The 19,681-nt window shown below is 34.2% G+C and overlaps 1 protein-coding gene across 2 annotated transcripts in view; it reads right to left on the bottom strand.

Annotated features, from left to right (window-relative positions):
* The window catches only part of LOC111057319 (elongation factor-like GTPase 1), a 286,987-nt gene that overhangs the window by 236,034 nt on the left and 31,272 nt on the right, over positions 1-19,681 (bottom strand). For both annotated transcript variants that reach the window (XM_039435938.1, XM_039435937.1), the window contains exons 9-13: positions 16,780-16,888; positions 13,806-13,972; positions 11,937-12,065; positions 8,266-8,481; positions 4,877-4,962 (exon numbers count right to left, since the gene is read on the bottom strand). In XM_039435938.1, the coding sequence (XP_039291872.1) occupies positions 4,877-4,962; positions 8,266-8,481; positions 11,937-12,065; positions 13,806-13,972; positions 16,780-16,888 (707 nt within the window). The remainder of the gene's footprint in view (positions 1-4,876; positions 4,963-8,265; positions 8,482-11,936; positions 12,066-13,805; positions 13,973-16,779; positions 16,889-19,681) is intronic.

The following is a 19,681-nucleotide window of genomic DNA, read 5'->3' as shown; positions in this document are numbered from 1 at the left end:
GTGGGTAATTATGGGTAAAATTGCCTGAAATGCATCAAATGTTTTTCTGTGTAATTTTATTATTGATAAAACCTTGATCCTAAAATCCTAAAGTCCTCGTTGTCGTTGGTTATAATATATAATGAATAATAATTAGCGCGTTGTGCTTGGTTGCACCTCTGCTCACTATAGCAGCCACAGCAGTCACTGTTACCAACTTCATTTTGATTTTGCTGCACTGTTGCTCCATATAACCTACTAAGTATTTTGCGTTGCCATGTTGCAAATCTGGAGTGCAGAAAAATTTTTGCCGCACTAGAGCGGAAAAGTGATTCTTTGCGTTCTGTAATCAGTGCAGCAATGGCCACTTTTCAACGTAACTGTAGGAAAAGTTAATTTTTAGCTTTTGCACAGCCTTAAATATGATATTGAGATATGTTTTTTACCCAGGAAAAATGCCCTAGAGTATGGTAGGGAGATCGTTAACACCCTGTATATTAAATAGCGTAGTTAAAAGTGGGCATCCTTGTCTAAGTCCTTTGTTGACTTTACTTGACTTTAGTGACCTCAAAAATAGTTCAAAAACAAAATTCAACATCTACCTGAATCAACAACATTCGAAGAATAGTCTACACAGACTTGAATGGATTCAAGTTTCTGACCTCACATTCATTTTACACTAACTTGAATTCAAGTGAACTTGACTCATGTAAACGCACCTCAAGGGCCGGTTTCCGAGCTCACATTCGTTTTACACTAACTTGAATTCAAGTGAACTTGACTCATGTAAACGCACCTCAAGGGCCGGTTTCCGAGCTCACATTCATTTTACACTAACTTGAATTCAAGTGAACTTGACTCATGTGTGTGGTGTGTGTGTGTGTGGTGTGTGGTGTGTGTGTGTGTGTGTGTGTGTGTGTGTGTGTGTGTGTGTGTGGTGTGTGTGTGTGTGTGTGTGTGTGGTGTGTGTGGTGTGGTGTGTGTGTGGTGTGTGTGTGTGTGTGTGTGTGTGTGTGTGTGTGTATGTGTGTATGTCTGTGAACACGATAACTCCATTCCTAATTAACCGATTGACTTGAAATTTTAAACTTAAGGTCCTTATACCATGAGGATCTGACAATAAGAAATTCAATAGAATTGAATTCAAAATGGCGGATAATTACTAAAAAAACATGTTTTTGCCGAAAAACGGCTCTAACGATTTTCTTCAAATTTATACCATAGCTATTTATAAGCCCTATCAACTGACACGAGTCTCATTTCTGAGAAAATTGCAGGAGCTCTGTAATATTCTTGAGAAAAATGGCGGATAATTACTAAAAAACCATGTTTTCCACGATTTTCTCAAAAATAACTTGACCGATTTTTTTCAAATTCATACCCTGTATAGTTATTTATCAGCTCTATCAACTGGCATGAGTCTTCTCTCTGGGAAACTAATGGGGGGTCCACCCCATCCTTGAGAAATAAACTTAGTAACCTCCTTCTCGTGCATGAGTTAGGTAGGTAGCGCAGTTCATAAAAAGAACACAAAGTCGAGTTATTACATCTGTAGAACAGCTGTTTCGACGACTTTAAAAAAATGACGACTAAAAAAATCATCGAATTTCACAGTTTACACAAAGGAAAAAGTACTCTGAAAACAATTATATATAAACATATTATACAGAAGTCTGATCGTAGTTTCAAATATGAGCAAGGAAAGTTGTGTGAGTGTACCACACCAGATTTTTCATTTTGATAGCTTAATAATATACAAATAGGAAAACTTTGCAAAATATCACGAGTAGAATAGTTATTTGTGCAACTAGTGCGCAAAGTGACAGTTTGCTGCCCTGAAAAAAACGTTTACGCCCGAGCCGTAGGCGAGGGCGGAATGGTTTCTTGAGTGCAGCAGAGGAACTTTGCGCACGTATTTCACATTAAGTTTTTCCTACAGTTACCATTGAATATGAAAAGTGGGTAATTATGGGTAAAATTGCCTGAAATGCATCAAATGTTTTTCTGTGTAATTTTATTATTGATAAAAACCTTAATCCTAAAATCCTAAAGTCCTCGTTGTCGTTGGTTATAATATATAATGAATAATAATTAGCGCGTTGTGCTTGGTTGCACCTCTGCTCACTATAGCAGCCACAGCAGTCACTGTTACCAACTTCATTTTGATTTTGCTGCACTGTTGCTCCATATAACCTACTAAGTATTTTGCGTTGCCATGTTGCAAATCTGGAGTGCAGAAAAATTTTTCCCGCACTAGAGCGGAAAAGTGATTCTTTGCGTTCTGTAATCAGTGCAACAATGGCCACTTTTCAACGTAACTGTAGGAAAAGTTTATTTTTAGCTTTTGCACAGCCTTAAATATGATATTGAGATATGTTTTTTACCCAAGAACAATGCCCTAGAGAATGGTAGGGAGATCGTTAACACTCTGTATATTAAATAGCGTAGTTAAAGGTGGGCATCCTTGTCTAAGTCCTTTGTTAACTTTACTTGACTTTAGTGACCTCAAAAATAGTTCAAAAACAAAATTCAACATCTACCTGAATCAACAACATTCGATAAAATTAGTAGAATTGATGGTGATGTTGTGAAATCTCTCCATAATAAGAAAACAAAGATATTGTCAAAGTTCACTAAAAATTTATTAAAAACTTTAAAACAGAACCATGGTTTCACGTAGTTAACCAACGCATCATCAGCTGTACTGAGGAATGAGGATACAGAAACATTCTTAACCTAATCTTAGTAGTCTACTAGTAGTAGTAGTAGTAGTAGTAGTCTACTACTAAGATTAGGTTAAGAATGTTTCTGTATCCTCATTCCTCAGTACAGCTGATGATGCGTTGGTTAACTACGTGAAACCATGGTTCTGTTTTAAAGTTTTTAATAAATTTTTAGTGAAATTTGACAATATCTTTGTTTTCTTATCAACAACATTCGAAGAATAGTCTACACAGACTTGAATGGATTCAAGTTTCTGACCTCACATTCGTTTTACACTAACTTGAATTCAAGTGAACTTGACTCACGTAAACGCACCTCAAGGGCAAGTTTCCGAGCTCACATTCGTTTTACACTAACTTGAATTCAAGTGAACTTGACTCATGTAAACGCACCTCAAGGGCCGGTTTCCGAGCTCACATTCATTTTACACTAACTTGAATTCAAGTGAACTTGACTCATGTAAACGCACCTCAAGGGCCGGTTTCCGAGCTCACATTCGTTTTACACTAACTTGAATTCAAGTGAACTTGACTCATGTAAACGCACCTCGAGGGCCGGTTTCCGAGCTCACATTCATTTTACACTAACTTGAATTCAAGTGAACTTGACTCATGTAAACGCACCTCAAGGGCCGGTTTCCGAGCTCACATTCATTTTACATTAACTTGAATTCAAGTGAAGTTGACTCATGTAAACGCACCTCAAGGGCCGGTTTCCGAGCTCACATTCATTTTACACTAACTTGAATTCAAGTGAACATGACTCATTTAATGCACCTCAAGGGCCGGTGGTTTCCGAGCTTGGCATTTGGCTGAGTTCTAGACTTTAAACAGCTGGAATCAGAAAATTAGCTTTCCGAAAAGGGGAGTAGTTGTAGTTTTCATAATAACCTTTATTTTCTCATTACTATAATTGAAACGTTTTTCCTTGACGAAATGAAACATTCCTAAATAATTCAAAATAGCTGAAACTCTACACTATTCTCTCTATACTTTGACTAATGAGCCCCTTTACATGTGGAAATATAGTTTTCCTACAGTTACGTTGAAAAGTGGCCATTGCTGCACTGATTACAGAACGCAAAGAATCACTTTTCCGCTCTAGTGCGGGAAAAATTTTTCTGCACTCCAGATTTGCAACATGGCAACGCAAAATACTTAGTAGGTTATATGGAGCAACAGTGCAGCAAAATGAAAATGAAGTTGGTAACAGTGACTGCTGTGGCTGCTATAGTGAGCAGAGGTGCAACCAAGCACAACGCGCTAATTATTACTATTATATATTATAACCAAGGACAACATTTTTATTCAATTTGTCAATAAATTAAGGTTTTTATCAATAATATAATTACACAGAAAAACATTTGATGCATTTCAGGCAATTTTACCCATAATTACCCACTTTTCATATTCAATGGTAACTGTAGGAAAAACTTAATGTGAAATACGTGGGCAAAGTTCCTCTGCTGCACTCAAGAAACCATTCCGCCCTCGCCTACGGCTCGGGCGTAAACGTTTCTTTCGATGCAGCAAATAACTATTGTGCAACTAGTGCGCAAAGTGTCAGTTTGCTGCATCGAAAGAAACGTTTACGCCCGAGCCGTAGGCGAGGGCGGAATGGTTTGTTGAGTGCAGCAAACGAACTTTGCGCACGTATTTCACATTAAATTTTTCCTACAGTTACCATTGAATATGAAAAGTGGGTAATTATGGGTAAAATTGCCTGAAATGCATCAAATGTTTTTCTGTGTAATTTTATTATTGATAAAAACCTTAATCCTAAAATCCTAAAGTCCTCGTTGTCCTTGGTTATAATATATAATGAATAATAATTAGCGCGTTGTGCTTGGTTGCACCTCTGCTCACTATAGCAGCCACAGCAGTCACTGTTACCAACTTCATTTTGATTTTGCTGCACTGTTGCTCCATATAACCTACTAACTATTTTGCGTTGTCATGCTGCAAATCTGGAGTACGCAAAGTACTCACTTTGCGCACTAGTGCGGAAAAGCGATTCTTTGCAGCCTGCAATCAGTGCACAAATGGTCACTTTTCAGGGTATCTGTAGGAAAATAACTATTTTAGATCTTCACTTGGACAAATGTTTGATATTAAATCAATTTATAGGAATGAATTCCAAAAATATATTAAAATATGATAAATGACTTTTTTACCTTTCTTTCAAATCATCCAGACATCTTTCCAAATGAACTTCACCCGCAGTTACAAGTACATGCTCCCCGGTCTCTTGAACAATTACCTGTCAGAAAAAGATACATTTTAATGTTGCCCACATCTCAATACATATATTTATTCTATTTCATCCATCAATAAAATAATTAAAAATCATACTGAATGAAAAAGGCTAAGAAATTGTCAAAAAACCACAGATTTATTAATACTTAGAAAGACCGGTTTCGGTTATTACACCATTGTCAATCTCTGATAAACTCGTTTACCGAAACCGGTATTTCTAAGTATCAATAAATCTGTGGTTTTTGACAATTTCTTAGTCTTTTTCATTCAATATAAATTTTTTCAGTAAGAACATAACCTATTTTTTGGACATTTTATTATTCATCAAAATTTGGGAACAGAATAGTTTTGGGCTATGCCTGTTGTTCTATCCCGATCATATTCATATGATTTGTAATTCTATCAACAAATAAATGAATATGAATAATTACCACAATATCAACTTCTCAACTACACAAAAAGTAAAAATCATAAAGCAATGACTGATAGAGAACTGAACAGGCTTAGCCCAAAAAATGCTCTTCCCCCAAATTGTAAACAGTAACATTGATTTGCAATACTTCGAGTGTACAGTGGGTCAAGTTTCCAATTCATCTAGTTTTCAGTTTGTCAAGTTATCAGGTCATCAAGCTTAGGCCCGCCGCAAAGTAGACCGACGCTAATCCACGAAAAGCAACCCACGCCGTGTGATGTTTTGTAAACCATATCTAGGCTGTGTCCATACAACATGTAAAAACCTTGTCCATACAACAGCTGTGTTTTCAATAAGTTACATTGAGATATTGAATTGCATGCGTCATGGCATGCAATTTATAATCCACTCGACAGCTGATTTATGATAAATAATTCTAAAGTATGATTTAAGGTAATATTGGCGTTAAAAGGAGACTCCTTTTCCTTTTATATTGTAATAGTGTGATATTGAGAGGGTAGTATTGTAGTTGTTTTTGTGTATCCCATACAACAGCTGTGTTTTCAATAAGTTACATTGAGATATTGAATTGCATGCGTCATGGCATGCAATTTATAATCCACTCGACAGCTGATTTATGATAAATAATTCTAAAGTATGATTTGAGGTAATATTGGCGTTAAAAGAAGACTCCTTTTCCTTTTATATTGTAATAGTGTGATATTGAGAGGGTAGTATTGTAGTTGTTTTTGTGTATCCCATACAACAGCTGTGTTTTCAATAAGTTACATTGAGATATTGAATTGCATGCGTCATGGCATGCAATTTATAATCCACTCGACAGCTGATTTATGATAAATAATTCTAAAGTATGATTTAAGGTAATATTGGCGTTAAAAGGAGACTCCTTTTCCTTTTATATTGTAATAGTGTGATATTGAGAGGGTAGTATTGTAGTTTTTTTTGTGTAGGCCTATCTTATATTATTTTTCAGGTTTTTGAACTGGAATGAACTTTGATTTTTACTGTATGTTGAACCCTGCGTTTTTAGTGTGAGAATTGACTCTGTCTTGTTTGAATTTGCTAACTTGTTGCTCAGTTGTCAAAATTAAAGCAATTTTCGTGCATTTTTCAAATGCAGTTTCAATTTCTTGTCGAAAAAGCTACTGTATTTGGGCATTGTACGAGCATTGACCTTTTTGCAGCTTTGGCTTTTCCACTGCAAGTTATGCTCAACGCTCGTGGAGGGGGAATAATTTTCAGTGAAAAGACCACAGTTCGAATTGAGACGTAACTGGGAAAACATGTAACGGTGTGCGAGCCTCGGTCCTCTGAATGGGCCCATTTCCCATTCAGAGGGACAAATTGTTAAGTTTTCAGTAATTTCTATCTAGTTCAGTAGGAAACCAAATTTTATAGAGTTAGTAGGAGTAGAATCAGGAAATTTTTTGTGCGTGTGAGTTCAAGTATAGTGAGTTTTATTAAAGCGTATGTGAGTGTTTCTGAAGAGTCCAAGTTTGAATATTGTTAAAATGGTGAGTGCCAAACTTTTGTTGTTTTTCTTATTAAGCTCAAAATTTTATTTCATAGAATGACCGAGGCCCAAATTTAAATGCAGCAAGTTAGCAGGTTCCCAAAATGTGTAGATTGGAATAATTGAATATATTTTTTGTGAATCAATTGCTGAATCACTTTGTTCTGTTTGAAAATTTGATATGTTACCTGACTATTAATTCGTTCTACCTATTTAGAGTTCAATAAACCCGAAGTTGATTTTTATTAGTATTTTTCATTGAAGTTCCTGGCTCGTAGTTGCTAGTTGCTAAAATAGGTGACAATTAGTTAATGATGATAATCTCTGCATTTGAATGAACGAATCCACTAAAAGCTCCCAACCAATCAAGGATTCAAATAGAGATTTGATAGCATAGTTTTGGTAGATATTATAGAAGAGAAGAAACAAACCCTCCTCCGTTTACATTGGTGCGCAGCGGTGGTATAGTCTGCAAGAATGACTATCGAACCACATGTATTCTTATATATTTCTTATTTTGGAAGATTAATAAATAGAGACAAAGATATGTCCGGTTTCAGAAATGATGTCAGGTGTGGTGTAGGGTTAAAAATATCACCACCGGGTTACAATATTACCCTTGAAATGCAAAATTTCCAAAAACCTTTTATATAGGTACGTCGACGCGCAATTTAAAAACAAACATTTTTCATTCAAGAGAAACCGTCGACTTAAATCTTAGACATCACTTCGCTCGGTCAATAAGTGTATAAGCCAGTAAATATTGTAACATACATGAATAAAGAAATCTAATCTAATCCCATCTTTATCTAATGCCATTATAACGTGGACCTCACTATAGTTGTTTGATGTATGTTTTAAATGAAGAGATTGATTTATTGATTGAAGGATTGATTGATTGATAGTTGTAGCATATATTTACATATTGTCAATCAACTTGAAAGAACTCACTCTCCACTCACAGACTCAAGTCTTTGTGGAGAGTATTCACTGTTAAATGTGTTAATGAATTTCATGAATTTGTATTATGTTTTGTGAATAAAAAGTTATTTGATTTGAGAGAAACAATAGCGTAAGTAGATATCCCATGGTATAGGGCGTTTATGTCGCAACTTTTACTGTTATCTCAAGCTGATAGTCCACGTAGTTCTTTCCCGTGAAGCTTTATGACACTGGTAGTCTCTCATATTGTGCCGTTCATACACTCTTACCCCAACAAAACAGTAAAAATCGACAGTAATCGGCTTGAGATAACAGTAAAAGTTGCGACATAAACGCCCTATACCATGGGATATCTACTTACGCTATTGTTTCTCTATGGTTGCTTGATTGATTGATTGATTGATAGTTCTAGTCATTACCTTGACACAGGCATCAGCCTGATTGAGCAGTGTTAGACCGTGTCGCAGTGTTGCCAGATCGTTGGGTCGTTGTGGCTCTATTGCTACACGTAGTATGGGAGTGGCTAGAAGCTGTAGACCACTGAACGCTGGACAAGAGATTCTATCAGATAAAGCAGCTGATTTTAGTAGGTGATCTTCTAGGCCCCCTATGCCTAGTACGTTACCGGCCGGAACCTATATAGACACAAACAATTGAGTCAAATAAAAATAGATGTAGAAAACTAGTTAAACAATAGTTGAACAAGAATAGAATAGAACAGATGTTTATTTCATCAAGACAATTTAAAATTCAATAGTTACAATTAAATGACAAAAATCTGGTGTGGCGCACTCACACAACTTTCCTTGCCGTTATGAAAATTGATCACCTGACGCTAGTGTTCCCGCGCATCTCAAGTCTATTTAAAAAACAATAGTTACAATTAAATGACAAAAATCTGGTGTGGCGCACTCACATAACTTTCCTTGCCGTTATGAAAATTGATCACCTGACGCTAGTGTTCCCGCGCATCTCAAGTCTACTATTCAAAGATTTGAGCCAGCTGGTGACAGGACAATAACGCTGGAAACACACGAGGTCTACTATCACTTCATAGTGAATCATTTAATAGAATCAACAGTTTCCAACATTTTGCAATTGGATAATCATTTTTTCTCGAATTACGAGCTTATTTTAAATTTTAGGTGAAAATGTCACTGAACATTAATTGTAGAGATTTTCATGCTCAATCTCTTCCACTTGGGATTTTTTTGTTTAAATTGTATCTGAAGCCTGATAATTGGGAATCTAAAATCAAACTTTGCATAGATGGGGCGGAACTCCTGGAACTTTTACAGATATGGGACTTGTGGCAGTTGATATAGCTTATCAATGACTATTTTAGATATAAATTTGATCAAAAACGTTGGAGCAATTCTAGAGAAAATCGCGAAAAACCCTGTTTTTGACAACATTATCGCCATTTTAGCCGCCATCTTGGATCGCATTTGATCGAAATTGTTCGTGTCGGATCCTTATCGTGTAAGTACCTTAAGTTCCAAATTTCAAGTCATTCCGTTAATTGGGAGATGAGATATCGTGTACACGGACGCACATACACTCATACACACACACACACACACACACACACACACACACACACACACACACACACACACACACACACACATACAGACCAATACCCAAAAACCAGTTTTTTGGACTCAGGGGACCTTGAAACGTATAGAAATTTAGAAATTGGGGTACCTTTATTTTTTTTCGGAAAGCAATTCTTTCCTTACCTATGGTAATACGGCAAGGAAAGTAAAAATATTCAAAACAATAGATGAACAAGAATAGAATAGAATAGATTTTTATTTCATCAAGACAATTTAAAAATACAATAATTACAATTAAATAACAATAATATAGAAAGTACCAAACAATTACAATATCCTATTATATTAAGCGAGCAATTTCTGTATTTATATATCTGGTTATTTTTATATCTGGCTATTTTTATATCTGGTTATTTATGTTTTATGGATCTCGAAAACGGCTCTAACGATTTTCACGAAATTTGGAACATAGTAGGTTTATGATATAAAGATTCGATTGCACTAGGTCTCATTATTTGGAAAACTAGCTGAACGAAATTAAAAGGATAATTCATCCTTGGAAAACTGATGATAATTTCGTCGTCTCTCGATAACAGAAGATGCGTGTGTCTGTGTGGGAGAGAGACAGAATTATTTCCAGCTGTGTAATCATAATCAATCAGCGAGAAATTTTATATAGCTAGATAGTTTAATCGATTTGATCAACATAATCTGATTTGTTGACATGACATGATAATCCCCCTAAACTAGAGTAGATCATAATTTTCAAGGTTGATTATTATTTTACAATTTCAAGTGATTAGTGAGTGTTATTTTGTTATTCAATTTGGTTTGTATAAAATAATCTGATGAACTTATGAATAAACTTGATGAAAATAATCTGATTTGTTGACATGATATCATTCTAAATTAGAGTATATCATAATTTCCAAAATTAATAATTATTTTACAGTTTTAAGTGTTTAGTGAGTGTTATTTTGTCATTCAATTTGGTTTGTATACAGGCCTAATCTAAATTATAATTTTTTTGTTTTCAAATGTTTGAACAGAAAATTGAACCTGAATTCTTCAAGTGTATGGGACATAACCTACTTCCTGGACTATTTATAGTGTATAAATCAAAATTCGGGAAAGAAACAGTTTTGGGCTGTGCCTGTTAGTACTTCCCCAATCATTTTAAAGAATTGTGTTCGGTTTATCAAAAGTCAATAAATAAATAACGAGCAAAGCTCGGGGCCCCAATATTGAAAATAATATAGAAAATATCAAACAACAATTACAATATTTTTATTATGACAATTACTATGATGGAAGTCTCTAAAAGTAAAAGTAAATTCGTATGGCTTTTGTTGGTGGGGAGTCCCTTGCGGGAAGGTCCCACCGCCTGAATATATAATTTAAGCCGTCAATGGGCCTTACGACTGTCATACTTCAGCCGGGACCGACAGTCTCTGTAAACAGTAAACCACAAAACGTTACTTCATAGAACGTTTGTTGACTATACTACAATATTTCAACAAAACTTTCAAAATAAGCAAAATTCTAGCATTAGAATTAAGAATCAATCATTAAAATTTAAAAATAAATTAATCATTTCAGGCACTATACTATTAACACTAGCCAATAAATCAAATCAAAAGAAAAAAGACCAACAATATACATAAAATAAAATACTGACTTGCAAAGTGATTAAAGGATCACTTGGAAGAGTCAATTAATAGTCAATAGTTATTTGTGCAACTAGTGCGCAAAGTGACAGTTTGCTGCACCGAAAGAAACGTTTACGCCCGAGCCGTAGGCGAGGGCGGAATGGTTTCTTGAGTGCAGCAGAGGAACTTTGCGCACGTATTTCACATTAAGTTTTTCCTACAGTTACCATTGAATATGAAAAGTGGGTAATTATGGGTAAAATTGCCTGAAATGCATCAAATGTTTTTCTGTGTAATTTTATTATTGATAAAAACCTTAATCCTAAAATCCTAAAGTCCTCGTTGTCATTGGTTATAATATATAATGAATAATAATTAGCGCGTTGTGCTTGGTTGCACCTCTGCTCACTATAGCAGCCACAGCAGTCACTGTTACCAACTTCATTTTGATTTTGCTGCACTGTTGCTCCATATAACCTACTAACTATTTTGCGTTGTCATGCTGCAAATCTGGAGTACGCAAAGTACTCACTTTGCGCACTAGTGCAGAAAAGTGATTCTTTGCAGCCTGCAATCAGTGCACAAATGGTCACTTTTCAGGGTATCTGTAGGAAAAAAAATAAACATATCAATAACTGAGCTTGTGAGCACAAAATGAGAAAGCGGACGAAATAAGTCGGTTTTTCTTGAACCAAACGATCCGTCTTTTGCTTGAGCAAAAGAATGATGTTGAACTTGAGCGTCTAGTCCCGGCTTAAATCAAGGAAAAAGAAACATTTTTTGGCAACTTCTATTCTATCCTATTCGAAAGCTATTATTCTATTCTAGATCATGTTTAGTCTATTCTATTATTATTCTATTCTATTCTAAAGCTTTACTGACCTCGGTTAGTTGCTCCAGCTCTCTCCCCATTAGCAGATAGAGATCAGAGATTGTCGCCCTCGTTATATGGTTTCCACCTCTCAAATCTTTCAGCGTTAAATTTGGATCAATCTCAAATCCTTGTCTGGCCTGTAGAAACGCCACAAAGTCAAAAATAAATCAAATAAATAGATCAAAGGTTAGATCAAGATTTGAGGTTGAGTGGTAGAGAGGACTTAAAAGTCCTAACTCCGCCTAATAAAGAATTTTTTCATTTCATTTCATTTCATCAAAGACAAATCAAAATAAACTGAAAATTTTAACAATAAACGTACCGTAGCAGGAGTGTACACCAATAAGATTAGTTGATTTAATAGATTTCAATATTTATTTATTTCAAAATAAAATTTTAAAAGTACACATATATTTTGAAATACCTCTAGCTATTAGCTTGGAGGGAAGATAGCATAAGAAGATATGCCATGGTTTGTAGAACTCATTCAAAGTTTACAAGTTTTGTATCAAATTATGGTGTGTGTATCAAGTTTAGATGATACTGTATCATATTGTGGTGATACTGTATCATTCTGTGTTGATACCATTGAGAAAGGATATCATACGAAGATATACCATGGTTTGTAGAATTCATTCAGCGTCACATAGCTTCACCAAAAACAACTACTAGGACTATCGGCTTCAGTTAACACTCACATTTGCAACATAGACACCCTATACACTGTCTATTATTAGTGTGTTGTTGGGAGTGTAAGAAGGGCACAGTATGAGAGACTACCAGCGTCACATAGCTTCACCAAAAACAACTACTAGGACTATCGGCTTCAGTTAACACTCACATTTGCAACATAGACACCCTATACACTGTCTATTATTAGTGTGTTGTTGGGAGTGTAAGAGTGTAGGAAGGGCACAGTATGAGAGACTACCAGCGTCACATAGCTTCACCAAAAACAACTACTAGGACTATCGGCTTCAGTTAACACTCACATTTGCAACATAGACACCCTATACACTGTCTATTATTAGTGTGTTGTGGGAGTGTAAGAGTGTAAGAAGGGCACAGTATGAGAGACTACCAGCGTCACATAGCTTCACCAAAAACAACTACTAGGACTATCGGCTTCAGTTAACACTCACATTTGCAACATAGACACCCTATACACTGTCTATTATTAGTGTGTTGTTGGGAGTGTAAGAGTGTAAGAAGGGCACAGTATGAGAGACTACCAGCGTCACATAGCTTCACCAAAAACAACTACTAGGACTATCGGCTTCAGTTAACACTCACATTTGCAACATAGACACCCTATACACTGTCTATTATTAGTGTGTTGTTGGGAGTGTAAGAGTGTAAGAAGGGCACAGTATGAGAGACTACCAGCGTCACATAGCTTCACCAAAAACAACTACTAGGACTATCGGCTTCAGTTAACACTCACATTTGCAACATAACGGTTCAACACCATGGCATATCACCATAAATGATTCAGTAACACCACACATGATACAGTATCACCACAATATGATACAGTATCATCTCAATTTGATACACAACACCATAATTTGATACAAAGCTTCCAGACTTTGAATGAATTCTACAAACCATTGCATATCTTCTTATGCTATCTTTCCTCTATGGCATCACCACAATATGATATAGTATCACCACACATGATACAGTATCACCACAATATGATACAGTATCACCACAATATGATACAGTATCATCTCAATTTGATACACAACACCATAATTTGATACAAATTTTCCAAACTATGAATTAATTCTACAAACCATGGCATATCTTCTTATGATACCTTTTCTCTACGATTAAACCTAATAAATGAATATGAATAAAATTAGCAAACAAACCTTTCTAAGTGCTTGGCTAGGGTCATGCTTAGGTCCAAGAACATACACTTGACTGCCCCGTGTTAGACATCCACTATAAACACGAGCAAAAGCGATGAAAGCGTCTTCGCTCTCATTCTGGTCTTTTTCAACAGCTGGAGATACTGACTCGGTAGCTGTACACTTACCTGCAAAATACAATCTATACTATAATAAAGGAAAGAACTGGCTTATACACGTAGGGGATAGGAAATTCACGAATGACGCATCATCACGTCTCAACTACTCAACTCATTAACTTGAAATTTTGCATATAGAATCTTAATTTACCGAGGATGGTTATAGACCTATTTTCAATTGTACAAGATTAGAGTAGGTCTAGTTATTAATTGGTTCCTCGCGGAGCACGGGTTACCTGCTAGTAAAGAATATTCCCTACAATTAGTATATAGAGTGTCCCAAACAGGGTGTTGGATTATTACCGACATATTTATAAAACTAGTAGTTCTGTGAACAGTAGACCTCACGCAGTATTCTCATCCACAAGTACCTGATTGAAACTATAGACCTTATGGAAATACAGCAATAGACTGGCTTCTCCACACATCTGTGTAATCACTTGTCAGCTGATTTATGATGAATAATTCTAGAGTCTGATTTTTACTCTGATATTGGCGTATGAAGGAGGCTCCTTTTTCCTTTTATACTAGTAGTTCTGTGAACAGTAGACCTCACGCAGTATTCTCATCCACAAGTACCTGATTGAAACTATAGACCTTATGGAAATACAGCAATGGACTGGCTTCTCCACACATCTGTGTAATCACTTGTCAGCTGATTTATGATGAATAATTCTATAGTCTGATTTTTACTCTAATATTGGCGTATGAAGGAGGCTCCTTTTTCCTTTTATACTAGTAGTTCTGTGAACAGTAGACCTCACGCAGTATTCTCATCCACAAGTACCTGATTGAAACTATAGACCTTATGGAAATACAGCAATAGACTGGCTTCTCCACACATCTGTGTAATCACTTGTCAGCTGATATATGATAAGTCTGATTCTTACTCTAATATTTACGTATGAAGGAGGCTCCTTTTTCCTTTTATATTATCCTTGAAATGCAAAATTTTCAAAAACCTTGTATATACGTCGACGCGCAATTAAAAAAGGAACATACCTGTCAAATTTCATGAAAATCTATTACTGCGTTTCGCCGTAAATGCGCAACATTTAAACATTAAGAGAAATGCCAAACTGTCGACTTGAATCTTAGACCTCACTTCGCTCGGTCAATTAAGTATTTTAAACAGGGTTTCCCAAAATAGTTGTAACAGCCGAAAACCATAGATTCCACATGAAATTTAGGGCCGGTTTCCGAGCTCGGGATTTAGCTGAGTTCTAGACTTTAAACAGCTGGAGTCAGAAAATTGGCTTTCCGAAACGGGGCGCAGTCGCAGTCCACGTTTGAATTAAATTTCGGAAAACTAGAAAATTGAACACAAAATAAAATGAAGAGAAAATAGTGTAAAGTTTCAGCTATTTTGAATTATTTAGGAATGTTTCATTTCGTCAAGGAAAACGTTTCCAATAATTATAGAAATAAGAAAATAAATATTACAATTAACACTATGACTACGCCCCGTTTCGGAAAGCAAATTTTCTGACTCCAGCTGTTTAAAGTCTAGAACTCAGCTAAATTCCGAGCTCGAAACCGGCACTTACATGTATAACCCCAACATGTTAATATCTGAACAAGAATAAGACAAATTGAATTAAAAATATTGATACATTGAAAAATGAGAAATAATAGTAGACTATAAAAATATCGATATATGATAAATATCGATATATGATAAATATCGATATATGATAAACATCGATATATGATAAATATCGATATATGATAAACATCGATATATGATAAATATCGATATATGATAAACATCGATATATGATAAATATCGATAACATGATGAAGATATCGATAGAGTTAACCCCAACATGTTAATATCTAAACAAGAATAAGACTATCGAATTAAAAATATTGATACATTGTAAATATAGAAATAATAGTAGACTATAAAAATATCGATATATGATAAATATCGATATATGATAAACATAGATATATGATAAATATCGATATATGATAAACATCGATATGTGATAAATATCGATATATGATAAACATCGATATATGATAAATATCGATATATGATGAATATTGATAACATGGTGAAGATATCGATAGAGTTAACCCCAACATGTTAATATCTGAACAAGAATAAGACATATCGAATTAAAAATATTGATACATTGTAAATATAGAAATAATAGTAGACTATAAAAATGTCAATATATGATAAATATTGATATATGATAAACATCGATATATGATAAATATCGATATATGATGAATATCGATATATGATGAATATTGATAACATGATGAAGATATCGATAGAGTTAACCCCAACATGTTAATATCTGAACAAGAATAAGACATATTGAATTAAAAATATTGATACATTGTAAATATAAATAATAGTAGACTATAAAAATATCGATATATGATAAATATTGATATATGATAAATATCGATATATGATGAATATCGATAACTGATGAAGATATCGATAGAGTTACCCCAACATGTTAATATCTGAACAAGAATAAGACATATCGAATTAAAAATATTGATATTGTAAATATAGAAATAATAGTAGACTATAAAAATATCGATATATGATAAACATCGATATATGATAAATATCGATATATGATTAATATCGATAACATGATGAAGATATCGATAGAGTTAACCCCAACATGTTAATATCTGAACAAGAATAAGACATATCGAATTAAAAATATTGATACATTGTAAATATAGAAATAATAGTAGACTATAAAAATATCGATATATGATAAATATCGATATATGATGAATATCGATAACATGATGAAGATATCGATAGAGTGAATACTCACCAGTTTCTAACATTTCAGCATGCTTCAGTCTGGCTTGCTCTCTTCTCAAGGTAATCTCTTCTTGAGTTAATGCTTTTGGACGATTTTGAGGCAGACTTTTTCGCTCAATCTGCAAAATTCAACAAAAAAAATGGTAGATGAATTAACTAGTAGTTCTGTGAACAGTAGACCTCACAAAATTTTTACATCCACAAGTATCTGATGTCACCTGTTCTAGTATTGATTCAGTTGAATCACAATTCACAGTTGAATAATAATTCTTAAAAACTGTTATTTGTTTTTCCCAAGATCAAAAACTCATTTATGTTAATAAACTCAGTTCAGGTTTGAATTTGTATTCCTTATAAGTATCAATGATTTGCCTCACAATGTTTTGAGCAGAGCAGTATTATATGCGGATGATACTACCTTGTTGAATGTCTCGAATGATATGGCTAAGCTCTCGAATGTTGTTAATAACTCACTTGATGAAGCAGGAGCCTGGTTCAGAGCAAATGGATATCTTTTAAATGCTAATAAGACTGAAAATGTCAAATTTAGTCTGAGACCATATGATAATGAATATACTCAACAGGATATTGTAAATAATGTTAAATTTTTGGGGGTACACATTGATCATCAACTGACCTGGGGAAAACACATTGATTATTTAAAAGCTAGGCTTTCAAGAGTCATCTATCTCATTGGACGTCTGAAGCAATGTGTGACTTCACATAGTGTGAGAATGGCTTACTTTGCGTTTTTTCAGTCCCTTATTAAATACTGTCTTCTTGTATGGGGCAATTCTCCGAGGGTAGCAGAGATATTGAGGTTGCAAAAGAAAGTTGTTAGAATTATCAATGATTCAGGTCCCTTGGATCACTGTAAGCCTATATTTATAAAATTAAATATTAATTAAGACTGTCATCAATCTTTACATCTTTGAACTTGCTGCTTACTCACTCTTTAAAGAAATTACCAGAAACAACTCTTAATGAACATGTCCACTCACACAGCACACGTAATAGAGGTAAAATGAATTTCCAATATTGCAGATTAAGTAAATCTCTTGATAGTCACTGTATAATGTACAAAAAGGTTTACAATAGTTGTTGGGGCCCATTAAAAAATATGATAATATGACTTTTCTCAATAAATTGGATATTTGGCTGAGTGAAAATCCTTTCTATGACATTGAGGAATTCTTTCAGCATCCACATATAATTATTTAGTGTTAAGTATTAGAAGTGCTGAAGTGTTGTTTCAATCAATTCTGTTATTCAATTCCAAATTTTATTGTTAATCCTGGTGTTATTTTTATAGTTTATTTATTTTTAATGTTTAAATTCTATATATATTATGTTTTTATTCACCTCGGCTTTAGACTAAGGACTATGCTCTGTTTTCATGACTTTGTCAATACATGTAGGCTATAATTGTGAACGACAATAAAAAAATTTGATTTGATTTGATTTGACATATAATAATTTATCCAGTTCCGTGATATCTGATAAAAATATTTCTCAACTATTTTAAATTCAATTTTTTTCAATCAAGAATATTATAATTTCTTCAGCATTATTTAGTACATTTAATCATTTTTCATTTTATTTTCAATCACCTATTAAATTTTTTTTTCAAATGTGAGAATATTGATACTGATGGGCACGCATCATAAAAAATATTGAAACCCAACTTTATAGAAATAAATAGACACGTCCAGACATCTGTGTAATGCATGCAATGAATAATCCACTTGTCAGCTGATTGATTATGAATAATTCTATAGTCTGATTGATCCCATCTTATATATTATATAGTGATATCAGAGTATGGAGGAATTCCTTTTCTTTTCATATTATCCTTAAAATGCAAAATATCAAAAAACCTTGTGTATACATCGACGCGCAGTTGAAAAAGGAATATTCCTGCCAAATCTCATCGAATTCTATCAACGCATTTGGGCGTAATCGCGTCACATACAGACAGACAAAAGAAAATCCGAGTTACCTCACTGCGTTCGGTCAATGATACAGTATCAAGTCACATGATACAGTATCACACAATATCATCTCAATATGATACACAACACCATAATTTGATACAAAACTTCCAGACTGAATGAATTCTACAAACCATAGCACATCTTATGCTATCTTTCCTCTATGGCATCACCACAATATGATATAGTATCACCACACATGATACAGTATCACCACAATATGATACAGTATCACCACAATATGATACAGTATCATCTCAATATGATACACAACACCATAATTTGATACAAAACTTCTAAAATCTTCTTGTGCGATCTTATCTCTATGAAAATGATTAAATTATATGATTCAATATCCTATTATATTGAGCGAGCAATTTCTGTATATATATATATTTATATCTGGTTATTTTAATATCTAGTTATCTGGATATTTATGTTAAATGGATCTCGAAAACGGCTCTAACGATTTTCACGAAATTTGGAACATAGTAGGTTTATGATATAAAAATTCGATTGCACTAGGTCTCATCCCTGGGAAAACTTGCTGAAGGACATGAAAAGGATAATACATCCTTGGAAAAACAGATGATAATTATGTGTCTGCCTGTGTGGGAGATCAGCTGTGTAATCAATCAGCTTAGCCTACCGTATCTCACGAGAAATCTAGAAATTTTAATAGACTCGATCAAAATAATCTGATTTGTTGACATGACATGGTATATCACAAAATTCAAAGTTAATTATTATTTTACAGTTCAAGTGATTAGTGAGTGTAATTTCGTTATTCAATTTGGTCTGTAAACAATCTAAATTAGAACTTTTATGTTTTCGAATATTTGGACTGAAAATTTCACTTGAATTCAAGTGTATGAAACAAAACCTACTTTTTGGAATATTAAATATTCTAACTATAAAATT

This window comes from Nilaparvata lugens, chromosome 9, assembly GCF_014356525.2.
Source record: "Nilaparvata lugens isolate BPH chromosome 9, ASM1435652v1, whole genome shotgun sequence".
In the NCBI taxonomy this organism is placed as follows: Eukaryota; Metazoa; Arthropoda; class Insecta; order Hemiptera; family Delphacidae; genus Nilaparvata; species Nilaparvata lugens.
This window is presented reverse-complemented; position numbering and strand designations above follow the sequence as displayed.